The 26,798-nt window shown below is 37.2% G+C and overlaps 1 protein-coding gene across 9 annotated transcripts in view; it reads left to right on the forward strand.

Moving 5' to 3' along the window:
- The window catches only part of LOC150078358 (uncharacterized), an 821,930-nt gene that overhangs the window by 584,607 nt on the left and 210,525 nt on the right, over positions 1–26,798 (forward strand). For all 9 annotated transcript variants that reach the window (XM_090384968.1, XM_090384969.1, XM_090384970.1 and 6 more), the window contains 2 exons: positions 1,052–2,813; positions 16,715–16,931. In XM_090384968.1, coding sequence (XP_090241094.1) covers positions 1,052–2,813; positions 16,715–16,931 — 1,979 coding nt within the window. The remainder of the gene's footprint in view (positions 1–1,051; positions 2,814–16,714; positions 16,932–26,798) is intronic.

The raw sequence follows: 26,798 nt of genomic DNA on the forward strand, positions 1-26,798 counted from the left end.
CATACACAGAACCCTGGGTGTGCCAAGCTCATACTCACAAGATGTGAGCCCCTGGGGTTGCCTTACGGAACATTCCAATGCATTTTAATTGAGGAATTGAACTGTGGATCTCTGCAAAATTTGTGCCTTGGTTTTTGTTTATCTGCCAGGAACTGTTGGAGGAGGTCAGAAATAATCAAAACTTCTCCCTTGAGGAGAAGTTTTGATTATTCAAGCAGGCGAAATGAGGGTTTACTGCTATGACCCTGAAATGAAACAGCAGTCATCTCAGTGGAAATTCAAAACATCTCCACATCCAAAGAAAGCAAGGCAAGTCAGGTGTATTATCAAAAGCATGTTGGTGGTCTTTTCCGACTGTGCAAGGGCTTGGATTCATCATGAGTTTATGCCTCAAGGCCAAACAGTAGCATTATTACCTGGAGGTTTTGAAGCGTCTTAGGAAAAAAGTTCACCAAAAACCTCCTGAACGATGACAGAATAAGGACTGGCTGCTTCACCATGACAATGCTCCTACTCTCTCTCTCCCCCCCCTCTCTGTGCAGCAATTTTTGGCAGATTAAAACATGGTAGTTTCCCACTCTCCGTACTCACCTGATTTGGCCTCTTGTGATTTCCTATTTCCAGAAATGAAATTGCAGCTAAAAGGATATTGTTTTGGAAACATCTGAGAAATTGAAGGAGAATCACAGAGAGCCCTGCATGCAATCTGAGAAAATCAGTTCCAGCAGTGGCAGAAATGCTGGATACAGCACATAAACCCATAAGGGTACAGCTTTGAAGGGGATAACTATGATCAGTAACAAAAGCAAGCCTATTTTTTATCAACTCAGTTCTGGAACTTTTGGATACACCCTCATAGACAATGAATATTTTTAATAGTAACCTTTTTTTTTATTTATATTTAAAAATGGAGTAATTACATTATATGAACCAAAGTACGGATGTAAAATTTTCTGGTTCCCTTTTTAAGTATGTATGCATGTAATATAGTGGCCTTTTTCCCCCTCCCCATTTTCTCCAAATGGTAATATCTCTCCTTCCATTTTTTTAGCCTTTCCATCCAGCCAGCCAGAGGTAACTCTTCACTTGGAAAAAAGAAGGAAAAATAGTGAAAGTAATGTTGCAGCTTCTCTTCCCATTGAAGTCAAATCAAATAATAAGCAGCATACTGTAAATTCTGCTAGAAGAATAGCGGATATTACGAGATCATCTAGAAGATTAGCAAAGTCAAAATTTCTGGAAGATAGGACATTCAGAGATGAGGTAGCTAATATAAATGAAAATTTGAAAGATCGGGACGTAAATGTTATTAACTCTCAAATTTTAATTCAAAGGAAGAGTTCAGAAATTGCTACTTGTACTTCTAGTGATACCAATGGCCATGATTCAAGTTCTTCTGGTAGTGATTATGTACTTAGGAATCCAGAAAACTGCATTTCCACTGGGACTGGTAATTCTGAGAAGCTCACTCGGCTGTGGCAGACCAGGCATGGTAAACAAAAGAGAGTTTGTATAAACGAAGAGGAAAAGTGTGCAGAATCTTCTGTTGACAGCATTACTCCATCCAAAGCCATTAATGCTACTTCTTGTTCAGTTATAACGTGTGCATCGACACATGCTAATCCCTTTAAAACTGATACCACAGAGTGTTCTCTTAATGTTCCTGTAATTAGTTCATGCAATGCTACAGTTAATAATTCTCGCAGTTGGACATTTTCAGCAGTAGTAAACAACGTATCTGTAGTTCTGACACCTCTTTCGCCTTCTCTTGTTTCTGCTGTTGTGGGTAGCAACTCGGAAGCAGAGAAAACTGCTAAGGAATCTCCTGTGGACATAATAGAGAGAGAGATTTCTGCACCTGATGCCAGCAGTCAGGACTTAAGGAAATCTGATTTCTCTCAAAATGCAGCTACTAATAACATTGCAAGTATTGTGAGTAATAGTAAATCTTTCCAAAATAATTCTCCTGTATTGGTATGTCAGGATGTTCCAGCCAAATGTGCTGATTCATCTCCAAGCGTCACTGTATCAGAAATGTCCCAATTAGATAGATCAGAAGAATCTACACAGTCAGCAAAATTACCATTTCCTAATGTGAGCCCTGAGAAATCAAACCCTGTTTCTGTAGCTCCCAATGGGAATTCAGTAGCAAAGCATCTAAAATCTAGTGATAATATTGTACCAGTTTCAGAATCATTCATTGGCAAGATAAACAAAGAGGCAAAAAGCAACTTGGAAGAAACTCCCAAAGTTGATGATAAAATTAATAAAAGTTCCACACATTTGATAGCAGACAGACATGAAACAGTGAGAGTTTACAGAGAGCACCATTTGGTGAACAGTAACGTACACCAAGTGGATTACTTGCACCACGGACTGATGCATCCTGCCGGCTTATCTCATAGTGCAGCAGCAGCTGCAGCAGCTGTGTATCCTCGGGTTCCAAATCTGCAACAGCATACACGTGCCCCTGGTACTCCTTTAGCACCTACTCATCTAGGACCAGCACCATATGGATTATCTTCCCATCTTCTACCTCCTCACCATGTTTCTGCAGCAACAGCTGCTGCTGCTGGATCACATTTGGACCAGCATTCCATGCACTCTCAGAGTTATAGACATTTGCTACAACAACACACAATTTTGCCTCCTCACTATGGTTCACATGTGGGTTTGGAAATGTTATGGCCCCAGAAATATCCCCATCTTACGACACCTAGTGCAAATCCATGGATGATGGCTCAGTATCAAGAAGAAATTAGATTGGAGCGTGCTATAGCACAAGAAAGAGATCGTCACAATAGATTAGAAAGGTAAATAAGATCAATTCTTTTAACATAATACTAATAAATTAAGTTTTCATTTTGTAGAACAAAGGTGTTGCTGTACTTCTATGTAAATAGACCTGTTTAATTCATTATTCGCACACTGGGTATTCAATACTTTCCAACTCTCCAGATTTACGAGTAATGGTGAAATAGGTGGTGAATCCATAATTTTGTATTATTGTGATCCCTTCTCTATTTCATTGTAGTAACATAGCTTTTGTCTGTCTTTTCCACAAAAAAAAAAAAAAAAAAAACTACTGATTCACCATTAAATTTGTATTTTTTTTTTTTTTTAATTCTTCAGTTTCCGCTTAATTTCTTTAGCATATTGGCCATCATTTGTATTAGTGTATGTTGCATGAAGCATTTAACAGGTGGAGATTGGAATGTGAGGAAACACTTAGCTTTGTAGCCTGTTACATGTAACAACACTATTTCGTCACACTAGAGAGAGAGAGAGAGAGAGATTATAAAGGTAATTAACAATGTCAGAAATTTCAAAGGCATGTACCGCATATTGTAAAATACAGAAAAGGTAACACATTTACTTTGCATATTTTAAGTCAGTGTGATTTTTCAATTTCAAGTGGTGAGAAACCCATTCTAATCAGACATCTACAAGTAAATGTAGAAATAGATTTAGCATTTCATTGTCATGATTATTTCATACATATAGAATGTTTATTTTCATCTTTATTCATGAAACAATCTTCCTTTAACTTGCACACTGATCATGCAGATGTGTTGTTTAGAAATGTTTCCCAATAGTGAAATAGCAAAAAAATATGGTCATGAAAGGAGAGGGGGAAAACAGGCATTGTTAGTGAAATTTAATGGTTAGGGAAAGAAGTAATAGTTATGGTTCTGAGAATAAACGGACCATTTTCGATTTCCAGAGATGGCAGTAATCAAAATGATTCTAAGCTGTATTTCAATGTGGTAAACTTTAACAAAAAAATATGAATGAATGCATAGACGTGAGATGCATTTGGGATGAGTTGTGTTTTATATGGATTATTTTTAAAACATGTCTGTTTTATGCATGCTTTTATAGGTTACCATACTGTATAGTTTGTGTATGTATAAATTAGCAATACATAAATATTTAATAATTAAATACATAATAAATGAATAATATAACTGGCCATTTATTGGGCAACTACATATATAAATATATGAAATCTGTATTCAAAATTAATATAAACATTAAAAGGTTTTCCTCCTAGAAACTTGACACCTTGTGTTTGTACTTAACTTTCCGAGATCATGTGAAATATTTTCTGTAGATACAACTTTTATATTGACATTATATCCCTGTCTGTCAATCATGATCTCTCTGATGTAGTTGTTTCCCTTTATGAGCATAAAATTCTGCTTTCATAGATATTGCTGTGAAACCTGGCCTATATTTCCCAGGCAAATTGAACTATCTTTTGGAATCTTTCTCTGAGCAAATCGCAATAAAAATTTGATAATTAAACCATCACTAAACTTTTCTTAAAACTCTGCATTGTACTTCAATAATCTTCATTTGTGAATCTACTTTTTGATACTGATATATAAATGGTACTTAACATGCAAAATTTTGCTTCAGCAAGCATGAAATCCAATTTCAAAATCATTTCTCGAGAATGCAGTATTATTTACATTATGGGTGTTACTCATGCAAACATAATGATTGCTAAGTTTCAGGGTGAACCAGTGTCTTATTTTTTACTCGATTTTTTCCCAGAGTTGCAATATTATTTTTTGAACACCTTTATGAGATCATACATTCTTTTCATGAAGTTGTTTTTTTCTTTGAAGTTGGAGGTTTAATTCATTCAGGTGTTCATAATGTCAGGTAAAAATGCCAAATCTTGCCATCATTTAATCCTTATTTATTGGCCACATCTCATCGTGCTCTTTCGATATTCAGAAATGTAATAATTTCACTTTTCGGATTATAACATCTTTTCAATACTTTGCAACACAAAATTCAATAAATTTCTGTATAGTTATGGCAAATCCATTGTATTCACTTTCCACTTGAGTAAGAAAAGAAGAAAACTCGGTGATTCAGTCCTTTGTGAATTGAGTTCACAGTCCATACTTTTGGTATCGAGGCAGGGCTTGGAAAACTGCTAGCCTGAGTAGATATTCAGACTAATAGATTAAGAGCAGTCTGGAAACCAAGGTGTTGGGGATTTAAAAACTTGCTGGGACTTCTTATGGAACTAGCAATTACATGGGCTGCATTAGGGTTATTAAGAGTAAAAAGTTTCAGGTATATTTGAATGAACAGTAATGCTAGGAGCACTGTAAATATTACAAATTTGAAGTATGGATCAAATCATCAAATGCAGACATTGTGATGATTTCAGAAACAGGGTGTCACTGAGATGTAAGTGATTTATAATTTGAATGTGGGGAGTATAATGTGTACAAAACATATAGTGTAGTAGTGGGGGAGGGGGTTATGCGCTTAGTTAAGAAGCACATAAAATCTAAGTCAGTGCATCCAGTGGACATGGATGGCCATGACAGTTGAATCAATTTGGTGTGACAAGCATTAAGAAAACAAAAATGAGGTTAGGAGTGTGTTACAAGCCTAATGAATGGAGTATAATGAACATATACAATGGGATACTAAACCAAAATGTCTTATAATGGGGGACTTTAACTTTCCAGATATTGTCTGGGCCATATGGATTGGTCCAGTCACAGAGTAGCAAGCCTTTTGTGAATTTATTGCAAGATACAGTCTGTCCTCGTATGAAAACCCCAAACACGAAAGGTATCAAAACCTATAGTACTTAGTACCGTGCATGGGTTGAAGAAGTATGGGGGATGCCGGAAACTTTGCTCTAGAGACTAAACATGGGTTTCACCACTTCAAGTCTCCAATAAGCAAAGTGGTGGTATTTCACCGGTTGATGAAAGTCATCTACCACCTAACATATAGCACGATAGTTGTGTTCCTAGAAACCCTCGTGCAATGCAAAATCGTGCAATATAAACAACAGGCCCTATGGGAAAAGTGGGGTTAGGTGCCGACCTAACCCCACAATAATAAAAAATATTTTTTTATTATATTATAATAAAGTATTTTTAGTATTTTTTAATACTAAAAAGTATTTTTTACGAATAAAATACGTATTTTATTCGTAAAAAATTATTATATTAAATAAAATAGTCGTAATGAAATTATAATACGTAAGTCGTAATAAAATGCTTACGTATTTTATTACGACTATTACGTAATAAAATATTGCTAATGCTTTTGCTTCTATCGTAAGCAAACTTGTTTTTGTTTGATTTTTCTATCCAAACAGATAGAAAATCGAAAAACAGATAGAAAAGACAGCCGTTCCATCTCTTCCAATTCTCGGCGTTGCCTCATTTAGGTCTGTAGCACGTGCAATACCACATGGTCTTTCATTTCGTTCAAAGCGTTTCACAATTTCATATTTTTTCTCTATCGACAGAGGCGGACTGGCCATAAGCCTTATCCGGGAAATCCCGGTGGGCCGGAGGCCGGTGTGATTTTGGCCATAAACCGAGGCCACTATAAATTTTCCCGGGTAAGAATTTTTGATCCAGTCCGCCTCTGTTTATCGATATTGTTTTCTTTTTCTCTCTGAATCTGCAGTGTCTTCGCCAGGACGATTCCTTTTCACACCTTTTAAGTATTTTACTCATTTTTAAAGCACAATTACAAAACGAGGAGGCACGCTTAATACACATAAACAAAGCTGCGCGCGTGTAGCAACTGAATAAACAACACCGTAAAGGCCGAGATACACTATTAACACCTCATATTTTACTAAAGCACATTTCTAGGGGTTACTACCATAAAACAATAAAAACAATTTCCAGTTGCGTTTCTGCTAGTGGAATCTGTTATAAACTGGTCGTAAACTCGATCTAATTGCAATTGCAAATTATCGATAGCTGGAATTGTGTGGGTTTTTACGTTATTATGGTGAAATGTGTTTCCCCTTCACTGATATAAAACAGATAAATACATTTTCAGAATCTTCTTCATTCCTATCGTGTTGCGTTCGGTTGGGGTGATTCCGTGTTCGACTGCCATTTCTTGTAAACACAAAGGCGAATCGTGCATAAGCGAATTCGGTTCGTGTTATATAAGATAACGTTCCCCTATTTATAAATCGTGTATGATCGAATTCGTGTAATGTAAACACGTGTTATACGAGGACCGACTGTAGTTTCCTATACCAGCATATTAGAGGCAACAAGAGAAAGCAGTGCTCTTGATCTGATTATCCACAGTGATCCTTAATCTGCAGATAAAATGCCCTCTGTGTGGCAGTGAATGCACTGTGCTGATGTTGGATTTACTTGACTTAACTACTCTACATTAAAGGGCCTTTTCTTCCATAAAGGTAACTACAACAGTCAGAAAGTTCATAATTATATGCTGCAGGACACTGAAGTTCCCAACAGCAAATACTAAATGGGAAGCATTCAGAAATGTTATCATAGAAGCTATTTGCTTCTTATGCCATATAAGAGATGTCAGGTGAACTAATGAGATTCCAGTTAGTGACTTTTTGTTTTTCTGAAAACCACAATGATGAGAGATATTAGAATCAGTAGTACTTAGTACCGTGCATGGTTTGAAGATTGAGAAGATGAAGGAAGGTACTTGTTGACAAACTTCTGTAGATTGTAATTTTCAGGAAATACATATGAAGGTAAGTTGTTCCAGAAAACAGCAGTTGAATTAATTAATGAGGAAGATGAAAAGTTGGATCTGTGAGTTTGAAGTTGGACAGTAAATGGATGTTGGCTAGTAGCAGCATGTGTTCGGACTGTTTTGAAAGAGAGAATGGGAATTATAGAAGCCAATTCAGAAGAACAGTGCCCATCGAAGTATATGTAGAAAAGGCATGCAGCAGAAACAGAACATCTATGAGACGAGAGTGGAGAGATTGTTAGAGATGAATCATTAGCTAACTAACAGCCCCCCCCCCCCCCTTTTTTTTTAATGTAATCTAGAAACCTGAGAGAGGTGTTAGGGGCACTGCCCCAGATGTTGGAACCATATTCCATGGTAGGGTGGATTTGTACAGAGTGAACAGCTGTTTGGAAGAGAAGTAACATTGAGAGCAAAAGAGAAAAACCCAGTTTTTCAAATGTAGAGGAAGCAATGTTTGTAATGTGCTTATGCCAAGAGAGATTTGAAGTTAAGGTAATCCCCAATCGAGATATGTTCTTACCTATAAATCAGTGTCACTGAAGATAAGCATAGGAGCAGAATTTTTTTTGTGAGATGTAAGACAACTGAGGTTTAGAAGGATTGAAATCAACTAAGTTATCTTTACCTCACTGAAGAATTATGAGGAGATCAGTATTTAAGGAATGAATAGCGGATATTTGAGAAGTTGAGGCTGTTTGTGCAGGGTAAGGTTACTCATACTGGAAGGTGGAATGCAATGTGCTATCAGCAAAACTACGGATAGGATTTCAGATCAACGAAAAAAAGGGCATTAATATAAAAATCAAAGAAGAGCATTAATATATAATATGAAAAGAGTGGGTGAAAGAACTGAACTTTGGGCAACACCGGCAGTGGAGAAATTAGAAGGCAGAGCCATCTATCATCACCCATAGCGAACGGTCAGAGAGAAAACTGGACAACAAAAAAAAAAAAAAAAAAAAAAAACAGTTGAACCATAAGATGGAAATTTATTTAGAAGACCTTTATGCCAAACATGATCAAAAGCCTTTGAAACATCAAGAGCAACTGCTTGAGTTTCGCCAAACTTTTCCATTGAATTTGTCCATAGATGGGTAATATAAGCCTGAATATCACCAGTGGATTGACACTGACGGAATCTATACTGGTGACTGTTGGTCAGTGGAAGGTTCTAGATAGTTTTAAGAGTTGATGCTTAATTGATTTGGCCATTACATTAGAAAGAGTAGAAGTAAGTGTAATGGTAAGATTATTGGATGGGAGAAATTTGTCACTCTTTTTAGGAACTGGCTAGAGATATGAGCAAATTTCCAAGCAGATGGGAAAACACTTTGGAATAAGAAAGTGAAAAAGAATGACACAGAACAGGAGTAATTTCATGAGCACAAGTGGAGAAATACCGGGAGCATTCTTAGCACAAGATTGTTCAAAATTCCTCTGGCATCCTTTTGATGGAAGACCACAGAAGGCATTGAGTACTGGGAATGGTGGGAGATGTTTTATCAAGATCATCAATACATAAATTGGAAGGAAAATAGGATGCTAGCAGGTAAGCTTTACCTTTTGGTTAAAGTGGCAATAGAACCATCTGGTTTTGATAGAGGTGGGTACAGATATGTGAAAAAGTTGCGGCCAATAGCTTTGGTAAGGGACTGGAATGCTTGACTACCATTTGGACAAGAAAAAAGTCTTCTACTTTTAGCCATTTGATATCTAGTTTGGACTGAATGATAACTGCTTTACAATTATTGCAACTTTGGTGTAGGCAAAAAATCAGTCTTGAGAGTTGAATACAAGCCAATTACGATATTCAAAATGCTTCTCTTGAACAGCATTAGCACATTTATTGGAAAACCAAGGTTTAGATAAAGGACGAGATTTTAAGGTGAAGTGTGAAATAAAAGATTTCATCCCTACAATAATAATATCCCTTACACAATCTGAACAAGCATTGACATCAGAAGATTTGAAACAGTAATCCGACCAAGGAATAGAAGAAAAGAAATCTCCCAGGTTATCCCATTTTGCATTCTTGTAACGACAAACATGAGGTTGAGAATGGCAACAAGAAAAAGGCTCCATTGGAAAAGAGACCATCACTATTGGAGAAATTGTGATCTGAGGTGCCTAGATGACCAATGACATTGTGTACTTAGAAGGGTTGTGCGTGAGAAAAAGATCAAGGGTGTTGGCTGATTTGTATTGTCTAGTATTCTTGTAGGTAAATGAGCAGTCTGTGCATGGTCATCAGTAATTCCAAAAGCCTCAACACCTTGACCATTTGGTTCCGTGTAACTATAAAAAATGGAAGCTAGCCTGAGTTGTGCATTAAATCGCCAAGGAAAATTACCTCACTGTTAGGAAAGGCGGACTGGAGAAAGTCAAGTTTCAAGAAAGTCAGAGTTCCAAGTGATTAGTGGAGTTGGGAGAATGATAGATGAATTTGACAGAATGTAGTAGAGAGATTTTAAGCCAGAGAAGATTGAAAAGAGGAGATTCCAAGTTACTATGTCTCTGACAGGGAAGATCAGAATGGACATATGCACAAGTACCACATTTGACCGAAAGGAATCATACAGCAAATAATTCAGACAAATGAGATGAATAGTGGTTGAATCAACCAATAACTGGGATTCTGTCATCAAAAGTACATTGGGTTTGGCAGATTTGAAGTGGAAATGGATATCATTGAGATCAGAACTGCAACCATGTATATTTGAGAAATGAAGAAGTAAATGTTTAGGAGGTTTTGATCTTTTCACATATAAGTTTGTTCTGTTATTTTGACAATTCATTGTGTATTCAGAAGTAAGCAAGGGTAGCATAAGAATTAATGAAATTTTTGAATATAGTGTACACATGATAATATACCTAGCCCCTTTAAAGGCCACATTAAACATAATGTGGCCTTGGCAATGCTCCCCCCCCCATACATACTACTCAGACTCCCTCCAGTCACTATCTGGCAGAGCAGAGGCAGTTAGATTATACACTTTCTGATCTGGAAGCCTGCTAGAGAGTTACCAATATGTTTGGTCCAGTGTAAGGAAGTACAATCTTCCTTACATTCCTGAATGTAAGGAAGATTGGATTTCGCTATGATGTCCATCTTAATCTGAAAAGACATCAGTCATACTGCCTGATATGGTTGCTGGAGCTTTGCTCTGGAGACTTGCAAAGTGGTGATATTGCACCTGTTCTTGAGAGTCATATACCGCCTAATAAATTGACTGGTAACACAGAGGGGCGGCATTCCTCCATATGGTGTCGGTGGTAACTTCCAGTATGCCTAGGTGCCGTATATCAGGACTTGCACATGTGGGTTATACTGTTGTTATTTGGTTTTTAGGAGCATTAGCAACTAAGGCCATATTGCTCCGGAGATATGCGGTGGTCATTCCCTGACCTTTCCGCATCCTCCGTATGTGGTGGTCACGGGCTCGAACCCTGGTCTAATCAAGAACAGTGAGCTGCTGTGCACTGCTGCTCCTGCCCACCTGGCCACAGAGGTGCCTGGGGGTTGTACTGAGGGTTACTAACAGTCCCATCGTGAAAGTGCAAGCAGAGAATTTTGCTGTCACAGACTGACCGGATTGTGCCAAAATCAGGTCCATTTTACTTGAGTCACCCGAATATCAGTTCCATCAGAGTTTTACACTCCCGGGTAGTAAGCACAGCTTGAAATATCTAAGAGAATGTCTGTGACAGCCTCAGTGAACAAACTAGGGCTACACTAAATGGGATTCACAAAAAAAAAAAAAAAAAAAAAATGATGAGTTGAATATAAATTATCAGTGTGTACAGATGCCTACAGTGGATATAAACTAGTCTGCGATCAAGTCACAAAGGAGGATAGGTAAGGAAAGGCAGATTAGGAGGAGTCTGTGGCAAGGAATATAAAACAAAGCAGCAAAGATTTCTTTAAACAGTAGAAGGAACGGGTAGAATCACAGTCTGCACTAGATATGATTATGATAATATGAATCAGAGCTGTAATGCTCGATACATTCTATTGAGCTGTAATGCTCAATACATTGATATCAATATTTGTAAAATGATAAGAGAAGTTTACCTCAATATAATATGTAGAACACTTCCATATGATACTCTCCAACAATTAAAACAAAAAAATCGAAAACTTACATTACAGTAAAAAATAATTAAAAATCAATTGAACACAATTAAAAATCAATCTAACACATTTTTAGCAAATTTTTTGTTAAATTTCTTTTAATTAATTTCTTTAATTAAAAATTAAAGAAATTAATTAAAAGAAATTTAACAAAAAATTTGCAAAATAAGTTTCCTTCCTGAAGCTGACAACGCTTTTCGACTGTACGTTGTGATCACAGTAACTAAAATTACCGAATGGGGGTGAGCATGAAACTTAAATAGGGATTATTTGTCATTGCACATGCACGTAAATGCCCATGAATCGGAGATTAGAAATGGACGGTGAACATTAACAGAATTCTCATGTAATTTAATTTTGACAGTTTCTGCAATTAATAGTCTGGTTTAATTATGTTGGACACTAAGTATTTTGGCCTCATTAAATAAAAATGTTTTTCATTAACAGCATGAAAGGCTAATTCTGACACTGCTGAATGAGAAGCACAATCTGAGGCCGCATGTTGATTAACTCTGATATTCAGAGGAAAACGCGTAGAACCTTGGTATGGCGAGTTGCAGTCTCCACAAGAAATGTTGTATACCCGGTCATTTATTTGTGTTGCAAATGAGGAAAGGACTGAGCAATTTTTCAGTATAGTGTGTAGTTTTCGTATTGGCATGGCCATGATTTTAAATTCGGTATCTTTAAAGAATCTGTTCAACTGTTTGTGCCACTGTTCAACCTGTGGAACAGAAATAAAGTAGTTTTTAATATTATGATTGTTGGTTGATGTAGTATTTTGTATCCTATCCCTAGCTTGTACCCTAATTCAGTTTATTGTTGCAAGGGGATAACCCCTGTTTAAGAATATACTGGTTAATATTTGTATTTCTGTGCCCAAAGCAGAGATTCTGTCGTTGAATATTTATAGGCATTTCGAAATTGATTAAAGAAAATAGATCTCTTGTAAGAGAACGGGTGATAGCTGTTATAATGTAGAAGCATGCCGGTGTTTGTAGGTTTATAATAGATATTAAATTGGATTTTATTCGAGTCCCGAGTAAGCGTGAAATTAGAAAATTTAATGACTTTGTATCCGTACCCTCCCTTTCCAATGTAAATTTGAGTCTAGAGTGAATATTATTAAACGAATGTAAAATGTCTTGGATAGTACTACTATCAGTAATAACTAGAATATCATCTAAATACCTCCTACAGTATGTGATATCCGGTAGAAAAGGTGTCAAATGCATAGGCTCAATCGTTGAGAGATATACCTCTGATATTAAGCCACTCAAGCTCAATCCCATTGTCAAATCTAAAATTTGTTTGTATACTTTGTATAGAAAGGTTTAATAATGAAAGGGTTAATTATTTAATAACCTTAGACTTGCAGATCTGTAGACTTGGCGATAATGATAATTTATTCTCACTAGATGTTACCTCGTTATATACAAATGTAAACGTTGAATACACACTAGATATTATTTGGGATATGTCAAATAATAATTCTATTTCGATTAATTATACGAAGCTTCCTATTAAACAAATTTTTCACTTAATTAAACAGTTAGTTGAGGCCAACTATATCACCTTTCGAGACAAAGTATACAAACAAATTTTTGGTTTGCCAGTGGGATTGAGCTTGAACTTAGGCAAGTGCATCGGATTCATATAAATTGAGTGACACAAGCAAATGGTAGTTAAAAATTAGTCTGTAATCAAGATTCTTGCACTGCTTCTATTGGAATGAGCAGCAGCCTGGAAAGCAAGGTGCTGAGGATTATAAGGACTGCTGGGAGTCATAATGGAACAAGTAAATACATGGGCTGTATTAGGGTTACTAAGAGTAAGAACAGGAGCATGTATACTTGCATGTACACCAATGCTAGGAGTATAGGAAATAAATTTGATGAATTGGAGGTGCTACTAAAAACATCAAAGGCAGATATTGTTGGAATATCAAAGACATGGTGTCCCAGAGATATAAGGAATGTAGAATTGGAATTTGGGAAGTACAATGTACAGCGAGAGGATAGAAAGGGAGGAGGGATTATGCTGTTAGTTAAAAAATACATAAAATCACGTAAGGATATGCATCTAGTTGATGTTGGAGGACAGTGCACTGGGAAAGCAACATCAAGAGTAACAAACATCGGCCTAATGACTGTGATGAGTACAACGAACATCTGTATAGAGAAATAGTGGGCTAGTAAATCAGATTGTCTTATAATAGGAGATAAGACCTAGGCCTAATGACTGTAATGAGTACAACGAACATCTGTATAGAGAAATAGTGGGCTAGTTAATCAGATTGTCTTAGATTTTAACTTTTCACATATTGACGGGAACTTGTGGGTTGGTCAATCGCACACTAGCAAGACTTTTGTGATATACTGGATGACTGTTTTCTACATCAGCATGTTCGAGAGGCAACCAGAGGGAGTAACACTCTTGATCTGATTATCAATAGTGATTATTCGCACATTAAGAATCTACAGGTAAATGTCCACTAAATAGCAGTGATCATAATATACTGATGTGGAATTTACTCAAAGATGTAACTACCACCAGGGGTAAAGGGAAGGGATTTTGCTTTCATAAAGGTGAGTACAGTGGTCTCAAACAGTTTAAGTTCTGTGCGGTGGTACCTTCTGATTATGTTACCAACAGCAAATTCTAAATGGGAAACATTCATTCAAGGAATTAATCTTGGAAGCCACTAGGCTTTCCATGCCAAGAAATACTGTTCAAGATTTATGCCTAAATGGATAGCAGAAGAATTAATGAGAATGATGGCAGAGAAGAGAAATGCATGGGATGCAGTTAAATTATCAGGAGAGACAGAATCCTATGGTAGATATAATCTAGTCTGTAATCAGGTGACAAAGGAGGTTAGGTAAGGAAAGGCAGATTCAAGAAATCTTTGGCAAAGGATGCAACGAAAAACAGGAACTACTTTTTATATTGATGGTTTGACTGTCAGTGATTCTGCTCAGGTAGGTGACAAACTGAATGTGTATTTTGCATAGACATTCGCACATGAGGAATTCTGTAGGGAAGTGGAGGCTAGAAGCTTATCAAACTCTAATAGGGAGCTAAATGATTTTGTGATAACTGAGAGCAAAGTGGAGGAGAATTTGTTGAAGCTAAACATAAGAAAGGCACCTGGGGTGGATGGGATCTATCCAGTTATAATAAAGGAGGCAACAAAGGAAGTAAGCAAACCCTTAGCCATAATTATGAGAGCATCCTTGGACTCGGGAAGTCCCCACTGACTGGAGATGTGCAAATGTATCTCCAATTCACAAAGGGGATCAAAGGGTGACACAAGTAATTACAGATCTGTTAATTTAACTTCTGTTCTGGGAAAAATAATGGAATCACTGGTTAAAGAAGCACTGCATGATCATCTAGACACAACTGTAGTTATCGTTCAATCACAGCATGGGTTTGTTAAGGGGAAGTCTTGTCTGACCAATTTAATTGGATACTAGGATGTAGTCACAAAGGAAGTGGATGCAAAAAATAATTTTGATATAATATACTTTGATTTTAGGAAAGCTTTTGATACTGTTGCACATGGAAGACTCCTGTAAAAATTGAGCAGTGTGGCACTTGAGGCAAATTACTGCTATGGATAAAGGGGTGGGTGAGTGGGAGAAGAGCGGTAATCAATGGACAATGTTATTTGTGGACAGATGTCATTAATCTAATCTGTCAGGGTTCAGTGTTGGGCCCATTGTTGTTTTCTCTATTTATTAATGATATTGATGAAGTTATATCAGGCTTAATGTCCAAGTTTGCAAATGTTACAAAGGTTAGCAGCATTGTTAATGACAGTATGCTACTGCAACAGGACCTAGAGAAATTGAGCAGATTGGTATCAGTAACCCCAGAAACAAGATTGGCAAGTGAAACAAAGTGCTCTTAACAAGAAAGATTTCAGTTCTGCAAATTGCACCATCTGAAGACTAGGAACTGCAAGGTTATTTAAGGCTTTGTTAAGGCTTTGAATGGATTGAACAGGCTCAGTGCTAATGGGATTCTTGCTCAGACGACACACATCAAGGTGCACAAATTCAAAATTAGGAAGGACTGTTGTAGAATAGGTGTGTGGCGGAAGTTTGCCTTTAGCATTGGGTGGTTGGATTGCTGGAACTAACTTCCATCTTTTTGATAAAGAATAAACATTAATTTATAACTTTTCTTAATTAATTGATACTGTTTTTTAAACCAGTTCTTTTAAACAAACATTGTTTATAATGCTTGTCTACCTTAGAAGTTATATAGCGCTTTTTTTTTTTTTTTTTTTTTTTGTGTATAAAACTAAAGGCTGTATATTGTTTTAAAGTGAAAATGCAAATTTGATATTTTTTTCTTTTATTACATATGTTACTACACTGGGTGTAGAGACATTAACCATATCAAAGCATATCAATTTTAATTAACCTGTTTACATTTTTAATGCAGAGAATGGTACTGCAAAATTTTTGTGATAGAAATGTGGTGAAGTATGAATACTTCACCATGCTGATGCACCAATATGTTTGCCACATAGCCACCTCTGGAAAGTTTGAAGTTAGATGAGATGAAATTATTATTATTTTTTACTTTTTGGCACATGCAGAAAGTCTGCTTCCTTGCATCATTTTGCATTACTAGTACTAATACACTGAAACTTCTATCATAGCAACTGTTAAGAGGATTTTTCAATCCTTTTAACAATTGCTATGATAAAGGTTTCAGAGTTAAAATATAACATTAGCTATGTGGCCTCAGAGAAATTATAAGATATTTGCAGGAATATCTTGGCTTTTTGTGTATTTTTTATGGCAGATAATGTTAACGTGCTTTAATGTTCCGGCTGCAGGATGCATGGAAGTACAGAATTATTCTGTGAACTTTTTATAATTGATATTATTATTACATGCCTGATGTGTTGCTTAATCCTAATTTCTAAATTTTTCTTTTTGAAGATTGATTATTCTTGATATATGTCACAACCTCCAATTACTTCAAGCCATAACGTAAAATATGCAAGGGTTTTTGTTGTATATCATTTAGGGAACGACGAGAGGAACAAGAAAGGATGGAACGAGAAAAAGCTGAGAGAGAGAAGGCTGAGAAAGAGAGACTGGAAAGAGAAAGGCAAGAAAAGGAAAGGCAAGAGAGAGACAAACAGGAACGTGAAAGGATAGAACGTGAAGAGCAAGAAAGAGTTTTGAGAGAAGCTGTTGAAAAGCACTTTGATGAGTCATTTCGTTTAGCAGGAATACAAAAGGTAATTTTCCTTCATGCTGTATATATTAACAGGTTGGGTTAATTTGACTTACCTCAAATATTAGGAATTTGTACACATCCATGTTTGTTTAGTTTTTGAACATCATAATTTTTATAAAAGCTCTGAAATTTCTTAGCATTGTTCCTTTTAGCTCGTATTAGTGTATAGAATCATAATTGGTGTATATAGAGATGCACAAATAGCTTTTCATATCCCAGCTTGAAGAATTGATGAGATATTGTTTTTTACACACACACACGCAAGGAAACATGCGAGTAGGCTCTTGATTTAATGGACTAATTGGGGTAAGGAGTGTTGGTTATTGCCGAAAGTCTAACTTGAATGTACTGAAGACTCTCGAATATCCGAAATAGATGGTAAAAAACAAATCCCGGATAATCGATTTCCCGATTAATCAAAAAATACAAAAGTCCCCAACATATGTAAGAGATACGTTCCAGGACTTCTAACTTTGTCGAGTTTTTCGTAACTCGGGAATGACTAATAACATATTGCTACTATATAATTATTGAGAAATCTATATTATTGAATTCTACGCGATACTTGTTAATGTTTGGCCTTTTTGATACATCCTTATTATAATGATTCCTTAGAGATTTAACAGATGCACCGTTTTCAAACTTTTGAATAATTTCAAGTTTTTGTTTAACTGAAAACGCAACTCTTTTTGCGTCTACCCATCATATTCGTGATTTCTAAACAAAAAATAAAATAAAATAAAAATAAAAAAATACTAAAAAACGAAACATTGTCCTTTTGCGCTGCAATAGAACACAACAATCGATGCGACGCACTAAAACAAACTAAACAACATTTGGTGTGTGTCTCTCTCTCTCTTTTTTTTTTTTTTTTTTATGAGTGGCCAGTGTGAAGACAGCGGGATTGCAAGATAATAGGTACGCTAATCTCCCGATGCCGACTTATAATTCAGCTTGTCGTTTATTTACGACTTGCAAAATATCTGGTTATGCCTATTCTAGTTATTACTTGAATTTTTTTGATTTCTGGTTGGATTTTTTTTTTTTTTTTTTTTTTGTTAATTTGGAGTTTTGAAGTGTCCCAGTTAATTGAGTCTACTGTATTTTAAATCAATAATGAACTTACAATTTACAGGATGTATTAAAATGTTATTATAACATATAAGTATGAATAAAATATTATTGTAATGTACATTGAGTAATTTATACTAAAACATCTGTTAAAAATATAAAAATAAATTTACGACAGGAACCAAACTTTGTTTTAATTAAACATGTCAGAAACTATACAATGTAACTAATGGAGTGTTTCTATCACTTTTTTTCCCCTTAAAGCTCACACAAAGTTGTTTTCAATGTAAACATTAGTTTTTTTCCATTTAAATCCATTTTAGAGGGAAAAAATACTTCAAAATTTTTAAACTACATTGAATAAAAAACACAAAAAATCTTTAAAAAAGATACATAATATTAATATTAACTTAATTGAAAGAATCACAATTTTCAGAGTCAGAAACAACTGTTGTATGGAGGGAGAGGCGTTAATTCCTTGCTGGTAGACAGTTCTGGTGAAACAGGTCCAGTTGATGAAGTGGTCTTAAAGAAATCATCAAGCTTCAGTTGCCTTACACCTTCGTGCTGCTTCCTTATTACTGTAGTTCGAAATTCTCTGAAATGTTCACAATAAGGAAGCACATCAGGGTTGATGATGATTTAATATGATGAATGATGTCATCCATATATTGTCTTAAAACGGACAATTTAGGATGAGGGGCAACTGATTCTTCTTCTTTGTCATCATCAACATCCTCTTATTCTCCATGAAGAAAATTTTCTGCAATCTGTCCCTCTGAATAAAAATTTTCAGAGCATTTTGGAGCTATGATCACCTTCATTCTCGAGACATTGTTCCACATCATTCTCAGATGCATTTTTGTTGCCGGCCCTCAGAAGAGTGTCCTGAAAATTAGACACCTCAACTCCCTCAAAGTCCATTTCAGGTTCTACATTCTACAACTTCTTCCAAGCATTGGCCAAGGTAGCAATCTCCAGATATTTCCACGCAGCTGCTAAGTTGAAGATAGCAGATCTGATGTTGTATGCATGTAAATTTTACAATGTCCTGGTGTCTCTTGTATCTTCTGTTTCTTCCAAAACGACCATCACCTCTTCCAAAAACTTCTTATACAACCTCTTACAAGCAATGATTACGCCCTGATCTATCGGCTGTGTCAGCGAAGTAGTGTTAGGAAGCAGAAAAACACATTTAATCTCTGCTAACTAACCTCTCAACATTAGGGAAAATGGCAGCATTATCTAGAAGTAAAACAGCCTTTATTTCATTAGAAGGATGTTTCAGCACAACGGTCTGATAGCATCACGCATCAGACAGATGTGCTGTCTGGTGTGCGACGCTATAAGATACAAAGGGTACTAGGAAAGTTTTGCAATATGACTCAACATTGAATCACAGGAAGCTGCTTGTTGCTGCATGTTGAGACATGTTCATACGTGCATAGTAGCCGCCGCGCCAAGTCGATGGGCTCAGTTATTCATTAGTAGTGAGAGTGTAAAGTGCTTGCGATGGCATCGTGGTCACGAAATGAGATAAGGACAGTTTTGCGGTATAATTTCGTGCGTGGTTTAACCATTGACCAGTGCTTAGAATAAATGACTCTTGCAGTAGATGATGATTGTCCACGTCGTACAACGATATTCAGGTGGTATAGAGAATTCCAAAGAGGAAATTTCACTCCGGAGGATTCTGAGAGGCCGGGAAGGCCACGAACGTCAGTTACGGAGGAAAACGTTACTGCTGTGAGGAAAATGCTTGACGAAAACAGGCGAGTGACCTACCAACAGATAGAGGATACTTTGGGCCTAAATGCACCAGCAATTCGTTCGATTCTGCAAGATCATTTTCACGTGAAGAAACTTTGTTCTCTCTGGGTGCCGCATCAACTGACTGAAGAGCAGATGACATGACGTATGACTTGGTGCCGGGAGATGTTAAAAAAGTTTGATAAGGGTCAATCTCGGTATGTGAACAACATCGTGACAGGTGACGAGACTTGGCTGTACTATTACGATCTGCCGACCAAGGCTCAAAACAAAGTTTGGGTCTTTGATGATGACGACACACCCGTAACTGTCAGAAAATCCCGATCTGTAAAGAAGAAAATGATAGCTGTATTTTTCAAATCGAGTTGAATTGTGGAACGTGTCGTTTTGGACACGCAGAAGACAGTCACAGCTAAGTGGTATATTGAACAATGCCTGCCTAAAGTCATTGGATCTATGAAGAACCTGCGGCCAAAGTCAAGAATGGATACCTGGTACCTCCATCACGAAAATGCTCCAGGTTACCGCGCCAAAGCCTGCACCGAATATTTGACCGCGACAGGACTGAAACGTCTCGAGCACCCTCCCTACAGTGCAGACCTTGCTCCCTGCGACTTTGCACTGTTCCCGAATGTGAAAATGAAGCTAAAAGGGAGGCGGTTTTCCAGTGATGAGGACCTTCTACGGGCTTGGGACAACGAGTGTGCTTTACTCCCTAGTGAAACTTGGCAGAACTGGTTTAAAGATTGGTTTCGGAGGATGGAGAGGTGTATTGAATGTAGAGGAAATTACTTTGAAAAAATTAAATAAACAAAGCTGTATTGCAAAACTTTCCTAGTACCCTTTGTATAAATAGGTTCTAAATTTTTCCTTTAGGACAGAAATATTTTGTCCATTAAATCGGGGTCCGTTAAATTGAGGGCTCACTGTGTATATATACACCGATGAGCCAAAACATTATGACCACCTACCTAATATGATGTTGGTCCTCCACGCAAAGCCAAAACAGTTCGTACCTGGTGAGGCATGGATGCTACAAGGTTTCTAAATGTGTCTTGTGATATCTGGTACCAACATGTAACCAGCATATCCTTTAACTGCTGTAAGGTCCGTGGTTGAGACACCGCAGATCAGAGTTGCTCTTCCAACCCAAACCACAGATGCTCGATGGAATTTGGAGGCCAGTGCAATATCTGTAAGTCTTCCTCATGTTCTGCGAACCAGTCTTGAACAATCTGGGTGGTATGGCATGGCGCATTATCCTGCTGAAAGACGACACTGCCAGGGGGAAGACTGTTGCCATGAAAGGGGGTAACTAGTCAGCAATGATGTTTAGGTAGGTAGTAGATGTCAGAGTGCTTGGCACATGGATGACTGGACCCAGGGTGTCCTAGCAGAACATTGCCCAAAGCACGACACTGCCGCCACCAGCTTGTTTTGTCCCACGGTGCATCCAGGTGCCATCACTTCCCCAGGTAAACGACACGCGTGTACCGTGCCGTCCACATGTGCAACTGGAAATGTGATTCACCCGATCAGACTACCTTCTTACAATCACTCAATGTCCAGTTTCGATGCTTGCTTGCCCATTGTAGGCGTTGTCAGTGAACCGTGGTTAGCATGGTCACTCAGAGCGGCTATGCAGGCCCATTTTCAACCGGGTTCGATGTGCTGTATGTTGTGACACATTACTCCTGTCACCGGCATTCCTATTACCAGTACATAGCAACAGTCACCCTTCTGCTGCTATGTACCATCCTGGAGAGCCTTCGCTTATCTTGAGCACCGATGAGCTGTGATTATCCAACACCTTGCTGGCGGTTTGTGGGTTCCCCCTCCTCAGACAACTTTTGGTAAGTACTAACCACAGACTGTGTGAGCACCCCATCAGCCGTGCCATTTATGCTTTGACCCAGTCTTCTGACCATTACAATTTGGCCTTTCCCATCTGAAGAACAAGACTAACACTGAATAATGGAGCTCAGTATCAGATGTTTTTTATACCATGTCCCAACCTGCGAATCGCTGTAGTTCACCTGCAGTTGCTTCGATTTGCAATACGACTCTCTGGTCACGATGTTTTGGCTCATCGGTGTAACATATACACAGTAGGCGACTAGTCTACGCAGACTAATATTATTGTGGTGTTCCTCAGAGTTCGGTGTTGGACCCATTGTTATTTGTTTTTTTATCCTTGATATTTGAAGGTATATCGAGCTTAATGTTAAAGTTTGCAGATGATACAAAGGTTGGCAGGGTTGTTAATAACAGTATTGATAGTATGCTGCCATAACACGATCTGGAAAAGTTGGGCCAATGGGCTGAGAAGTGACAATTGAAGTTTAACCTTGACAAATGCGAAGTACAGTCAGTCCTCGTATAACACGTGTTTACACTACACGAATTCAATCATACACAATTTATAAATAGGGGAACGATATCTTATATAACACAAACTGAATTCGCTTATGCACGATTCGTCTTTGTGTTTACAAGAAATGGCAGTCGAACGCAGAATCACCCCAACCGAACGCAACACGATAGGAATGAAGAGAAGATTCTGAAAATGTATTTGTTTTTTATATCAGTGAAGGGAAAACACATTTCACCATAATAACGTAAAAACCAACACAATTCCAGATGTTGGTATAATCGCAAATGCAATTAGATCGAGTTTACTACCAGTTTATAACAGATTACACTAGGAGAAACGCAACTGGAAATTGTTTTTATTGTTTTATGGTAGTAACCCCCAGAAATGTGCTTTAGTAAAATGTGAGGTGTTCATAGTATTTCTCTGCCTTTATGGTTTGTTTATTCAGTTGCTACACGCGCACAGCTTTGTTTATGTGTATCAAGCATGCCTCCTCGTTTTGTAATTGTGCTTTATTCCCTAAAAATAGTAAAATGCTTAAAAGGTGTGAAAAGGAAGCGTCCTGTTGAAGACACTGCTGATTCGGAGGGAAGAAGAAAAAGAAAAGCAATATCAATAAACAGAGGCGGACTGGGTCAAAAATTCTTATGCGGAAAATTTATAGTGGCCTCATACTATGGTTTATGGCCAAAATCACACCGGCCTCTGGCCCACCGGGGTTTCCCCGGTAAGGCGTATGGCCAGTTCGCCTCTGTCGATAGAGAAAAAATACGAACTTGTGAAACGGTTTGAGCGAAATGAAAGACCATGAGATATTGCACGTGCTACAGACCTAAATGAGGCAATGCCGAGAATTACAAAGAATGCAGAGAAGATAAAAACAACTTTCATAGCAAGGATAACTCAAAGTGTAATTAAAATCCATTAGATTAAGACACAAAGAATTGGAAGAGATGGAACGGCTGTCATCTGTTTGGATAGAAAATCAGACAAAAAACAAGTTTGCTTACGATCGAAGCAAAAGCATCGGCAATATTTTATTACGCAATAGTCGTAACAAAATACCTCCATATTTTATTACAATTATTTATTGTGTTTGGTAATGTTTTGGTTACAAATGTGTGTTCAATCTTGGGTGGTCGGCACCTATCCCTAATTTTCCTATAGGGCCTGTTGTTTATATTGCACGATTTTGCATTGCACGAGGGTTTCTAGGAACACAACAATCCTGTTATACGAGGACTGACTGTACTGCATATGGGTAGCAGTAACCCCAGAGAAATGTACCATCTATGTGGTGTTACACTAGGATAGTGGAGAATGAAAGAGACTTCGGGGTAATTGTGCAGTCAGATGTGAAGTTTTCTGAGCAGTGCAAACAGGTTGCCAGAGTAGGTCATGGGGTCTTGTCTATAATATACAGAAATTTTGCAAGCAGGGATAAGGAGGTGATTATCCCTTTGTATAAAGCAATGGTCAGGCCACACCTTGAGTACTTCGTACAGGTCTGGAAGCCTCAGACCTTAGGAAGGATGTAGAGTTGCTAGAATGAGTGCAGAGAAGGGAACAAAGGGTTGCTATTATGAAGAAAGGCTTAAGTTCTGCAAATTGTAGCTTCTGGGGACTAGGCACCTGCGAGGCTATCTGATTGAGGTGCATAAGGCCTTGAATGGATTGAGCAGGCTTAATGCTCTTTCTCAGATTATAAACCTGAGGGGGCGTTGATTCAAACTGAGGAAAGACAGTTGTAGAATAGATCTGCGGAAGTTTGACTTTAGTAAACGGGTAGTTGCTTGCTGGAACAAACTTCCATCTGTTGTTGTGGAAGTTGGTAGCTTAAATAAATTCAAGGCAGAACTAGATAAACAACTGGAATGAATGAATCAATGAAATGGGAAGGTTTTTTTTTTTTTTTTTGACTGATGCTGTGTAAGCTTGCTATCTTGCATCTCGTGCCTCTGCTAATGATTATACACACACACATATATATATATAGTGAAACTTCCCTTTAATGGACAGCCATGGGGAATGAAAATCTGTCCGTTAGAGAGAAGTGTCCGCTAACAAGAAGTCTGAGGGAGAAAAAAAAAAAAAGAAAGAAAGAAAAATCGTTAAACGTTTAATGTAAAATTAAATTAAAATATACACAGATTTTGAACAATATTTTTGTAAATAATATATAATTACATATACAAGAGATAAAGAAAAATTGTTAAACATTTAATGTAAAATTAAATTAAATTATATACAGATTTTGCACAATATTTTTGTAAATAATATACATACAATTGTGCTATGCATATTATGATTTTATCTTAAGAAAAATACATACAGTAATCAGTTATTTTCTTCTGCACCTTCTGCTGGCTGATCATTTTGTTTTCAACATTTGTTTGGAGTGAAGAAACCATCGAAAGTCCTTCAGGATCTTCTTCAGCGGCAAAAAACATTTTTAAACGATTGATTTGTATGAGTGCTTCTTCTATTTTCACCAGTGGTTCGTCGTTAATATGTTCTTCGACAGAATGACCTCCTTCCCTTTCTTCATCCTCATGAGGAACTTCTTGAAAAATCTCGATGATAATGTCGTTGATATCTAGAGCACCATCTTCTGTAGTGAGGTTCGAGTCTATATCTTTGTAGCCAGGGTCACTTGTAACTGAAGTATCGTACATTATCAGTAGATGTTGAAGTTCTTTTTCTTCTTGGTGCTCCACATTGCTGTTCACAATTTCAATTTTTGCGTTTGAGAAGCCAGACTTTACAAAACAGTTCATGACAGTTTGTTTTCTAATTGCATTTACTGAAGAGGAAATCCATTGAATCGCATCTAGGATGCTAATTTCCTTTGCAAGGTCACTCGCACATGTTACATCGTTCATGTTTGCAATGAGATGTCTTAAAACACGTTTTCTGTAGTGAAGTTTAAAATTTTTTATTATCCCTTGATCCAAGGGCTGACACTCTGCAGATGTGTTTGGTGGCAGAAAAATGATTTGAATGTTGGACAATTAATTCAATGTGCGGGTGAGATGCAGCATTATCCATGAAAAGAATAATTTTTCTGTCTTGACAAATCATGTTTTTGTTAAAGTGACTTATCCATTCGCTCATGATATCTCGTGTCATCCACACTTTTTTTATTAGACTTCCAGTCAAAATTCAAAAGATTCAACTTTATGCCCTTGAAACAACGAGGATTTTGTGGTTTTCCTATAACAAGAGGCTGTTCAAAGTCTCCCAGCATATTTGTACACAATAGTAAAGTCAAGCGTTCCTTAGAAATTTTTCCGCCCTGGCACTTTTCGTTTTTTAGACTCATTGTTTTTTCAGGAAGAGCTTTAAAAAACAACCCTGTTTCGTCACAATTGTAAATATCCTTAGCTTCAAAATCACGACATAACTCTTCCAATTTGACAGTCCGCTCTGTTACAACCCCAGTATCAACAGATCCACCTTCACCACTTACGGTTTTCCAAGAAATTTTATGCCGAGTTTTGAACTTGTCTAGCCATCCCACAGAAGCTTTGAACTCATTTACTCCCATAGATTTCGCAACCTCCAAAGCCTTTTCCCTAATAATAGGCCCATTAATGGGAATTTTTTAACACGTGCGCGACAAAACCACTCATACGTAACATTGTCAATTTGAAGTCCAACAAATGTTTGGGGAATGATTTTTGAACGTGATCATTTCTGTGTTGCCAAAATTGTTTGAGCAGTTCATTTTTTTCCTTTAGGATGTCACTTACCTGCGTCTTCCCGATTTTGAATTTTGCAGCGAGATTGCGAACACTATTTTTTTGCCGATCATATGCATTAATGAGTTCGACTTTATCTTTTAAAGTTAAATGTTTACGAGAAGACATCGTGCACTTCACACGACACTGAACAAAACTGAAAACTGAAACTCAAAAGACTAAAGGCCGACCAAATTCACCCTGCCCCCTGCACACACCGAATTCATCAGAAGTTTTACACGTGCCTTAAAAATTCTTGAAAAAGGGTTTACAACCGCGACATAAACCTTGATAAAATTCAGAGAATCGGAAATAGAAAATAGATTGAGGCAATATGTGTGGAAGAAAAGTTCCTAGAAAAAGGGCCGTGAGCTCTCCCGCTGTCCGTTATGGGGAGATCAAATTAAGTGCTAAGCTAAACGAAACAGTGCAGATTGCCTGTCCGTGTCCGTTACAGAGAATGTCTGCTAGACAGAAGCTGCAAACACGTTAAAACCAATAGAGGAGAGTTGGGGAATTTGAAAATGTCCGTCGTAGAGAGTTGTCCGTTAACGAGAGCTGTCCGTTAGGAGAAGTTTCACTGTATATATATATACACGCAGTAAACCCCCGCTATTCGCAAGGGTTATGTTCCTGAGAAATGTTGCGAATACTGAGTTATGGCTCTCATAGTAATAAAGTGGTTCCGTTCCAAAGTATGAAATATATAAGAAAAACTAGTCTAAAATTTTGTCTATGTATGTATTATATGTACCTTCATAATATGACTATGTACATCGACAGTACATAGTGAAATGCAAGCATATGACATTGAAATGAAAATAAGAAACAATTTAATATTAAATGTAATATTTATTAGAAATTTCAAACAAATCTTTCAATCCAGCACCTTTGCTAGCTAAAAAACTTATCC

The sequence above is a fragment of the Mastigoproctus giganteus genome, chromosome 11 (assembly GCF_048544385.1).
Source record: "Mastigoproctus giganteus isolate SK-2022 chromosome 11, ASM4854438v1, whole genome shotgun sequence".
Taxonomy (NCBI): Eukaryota; Metazoa; Arthropoda; class Arachnida; order Uropygi; family Thelyphonidae; genus Mastigoproctus; species Mastigoproctus giganteus.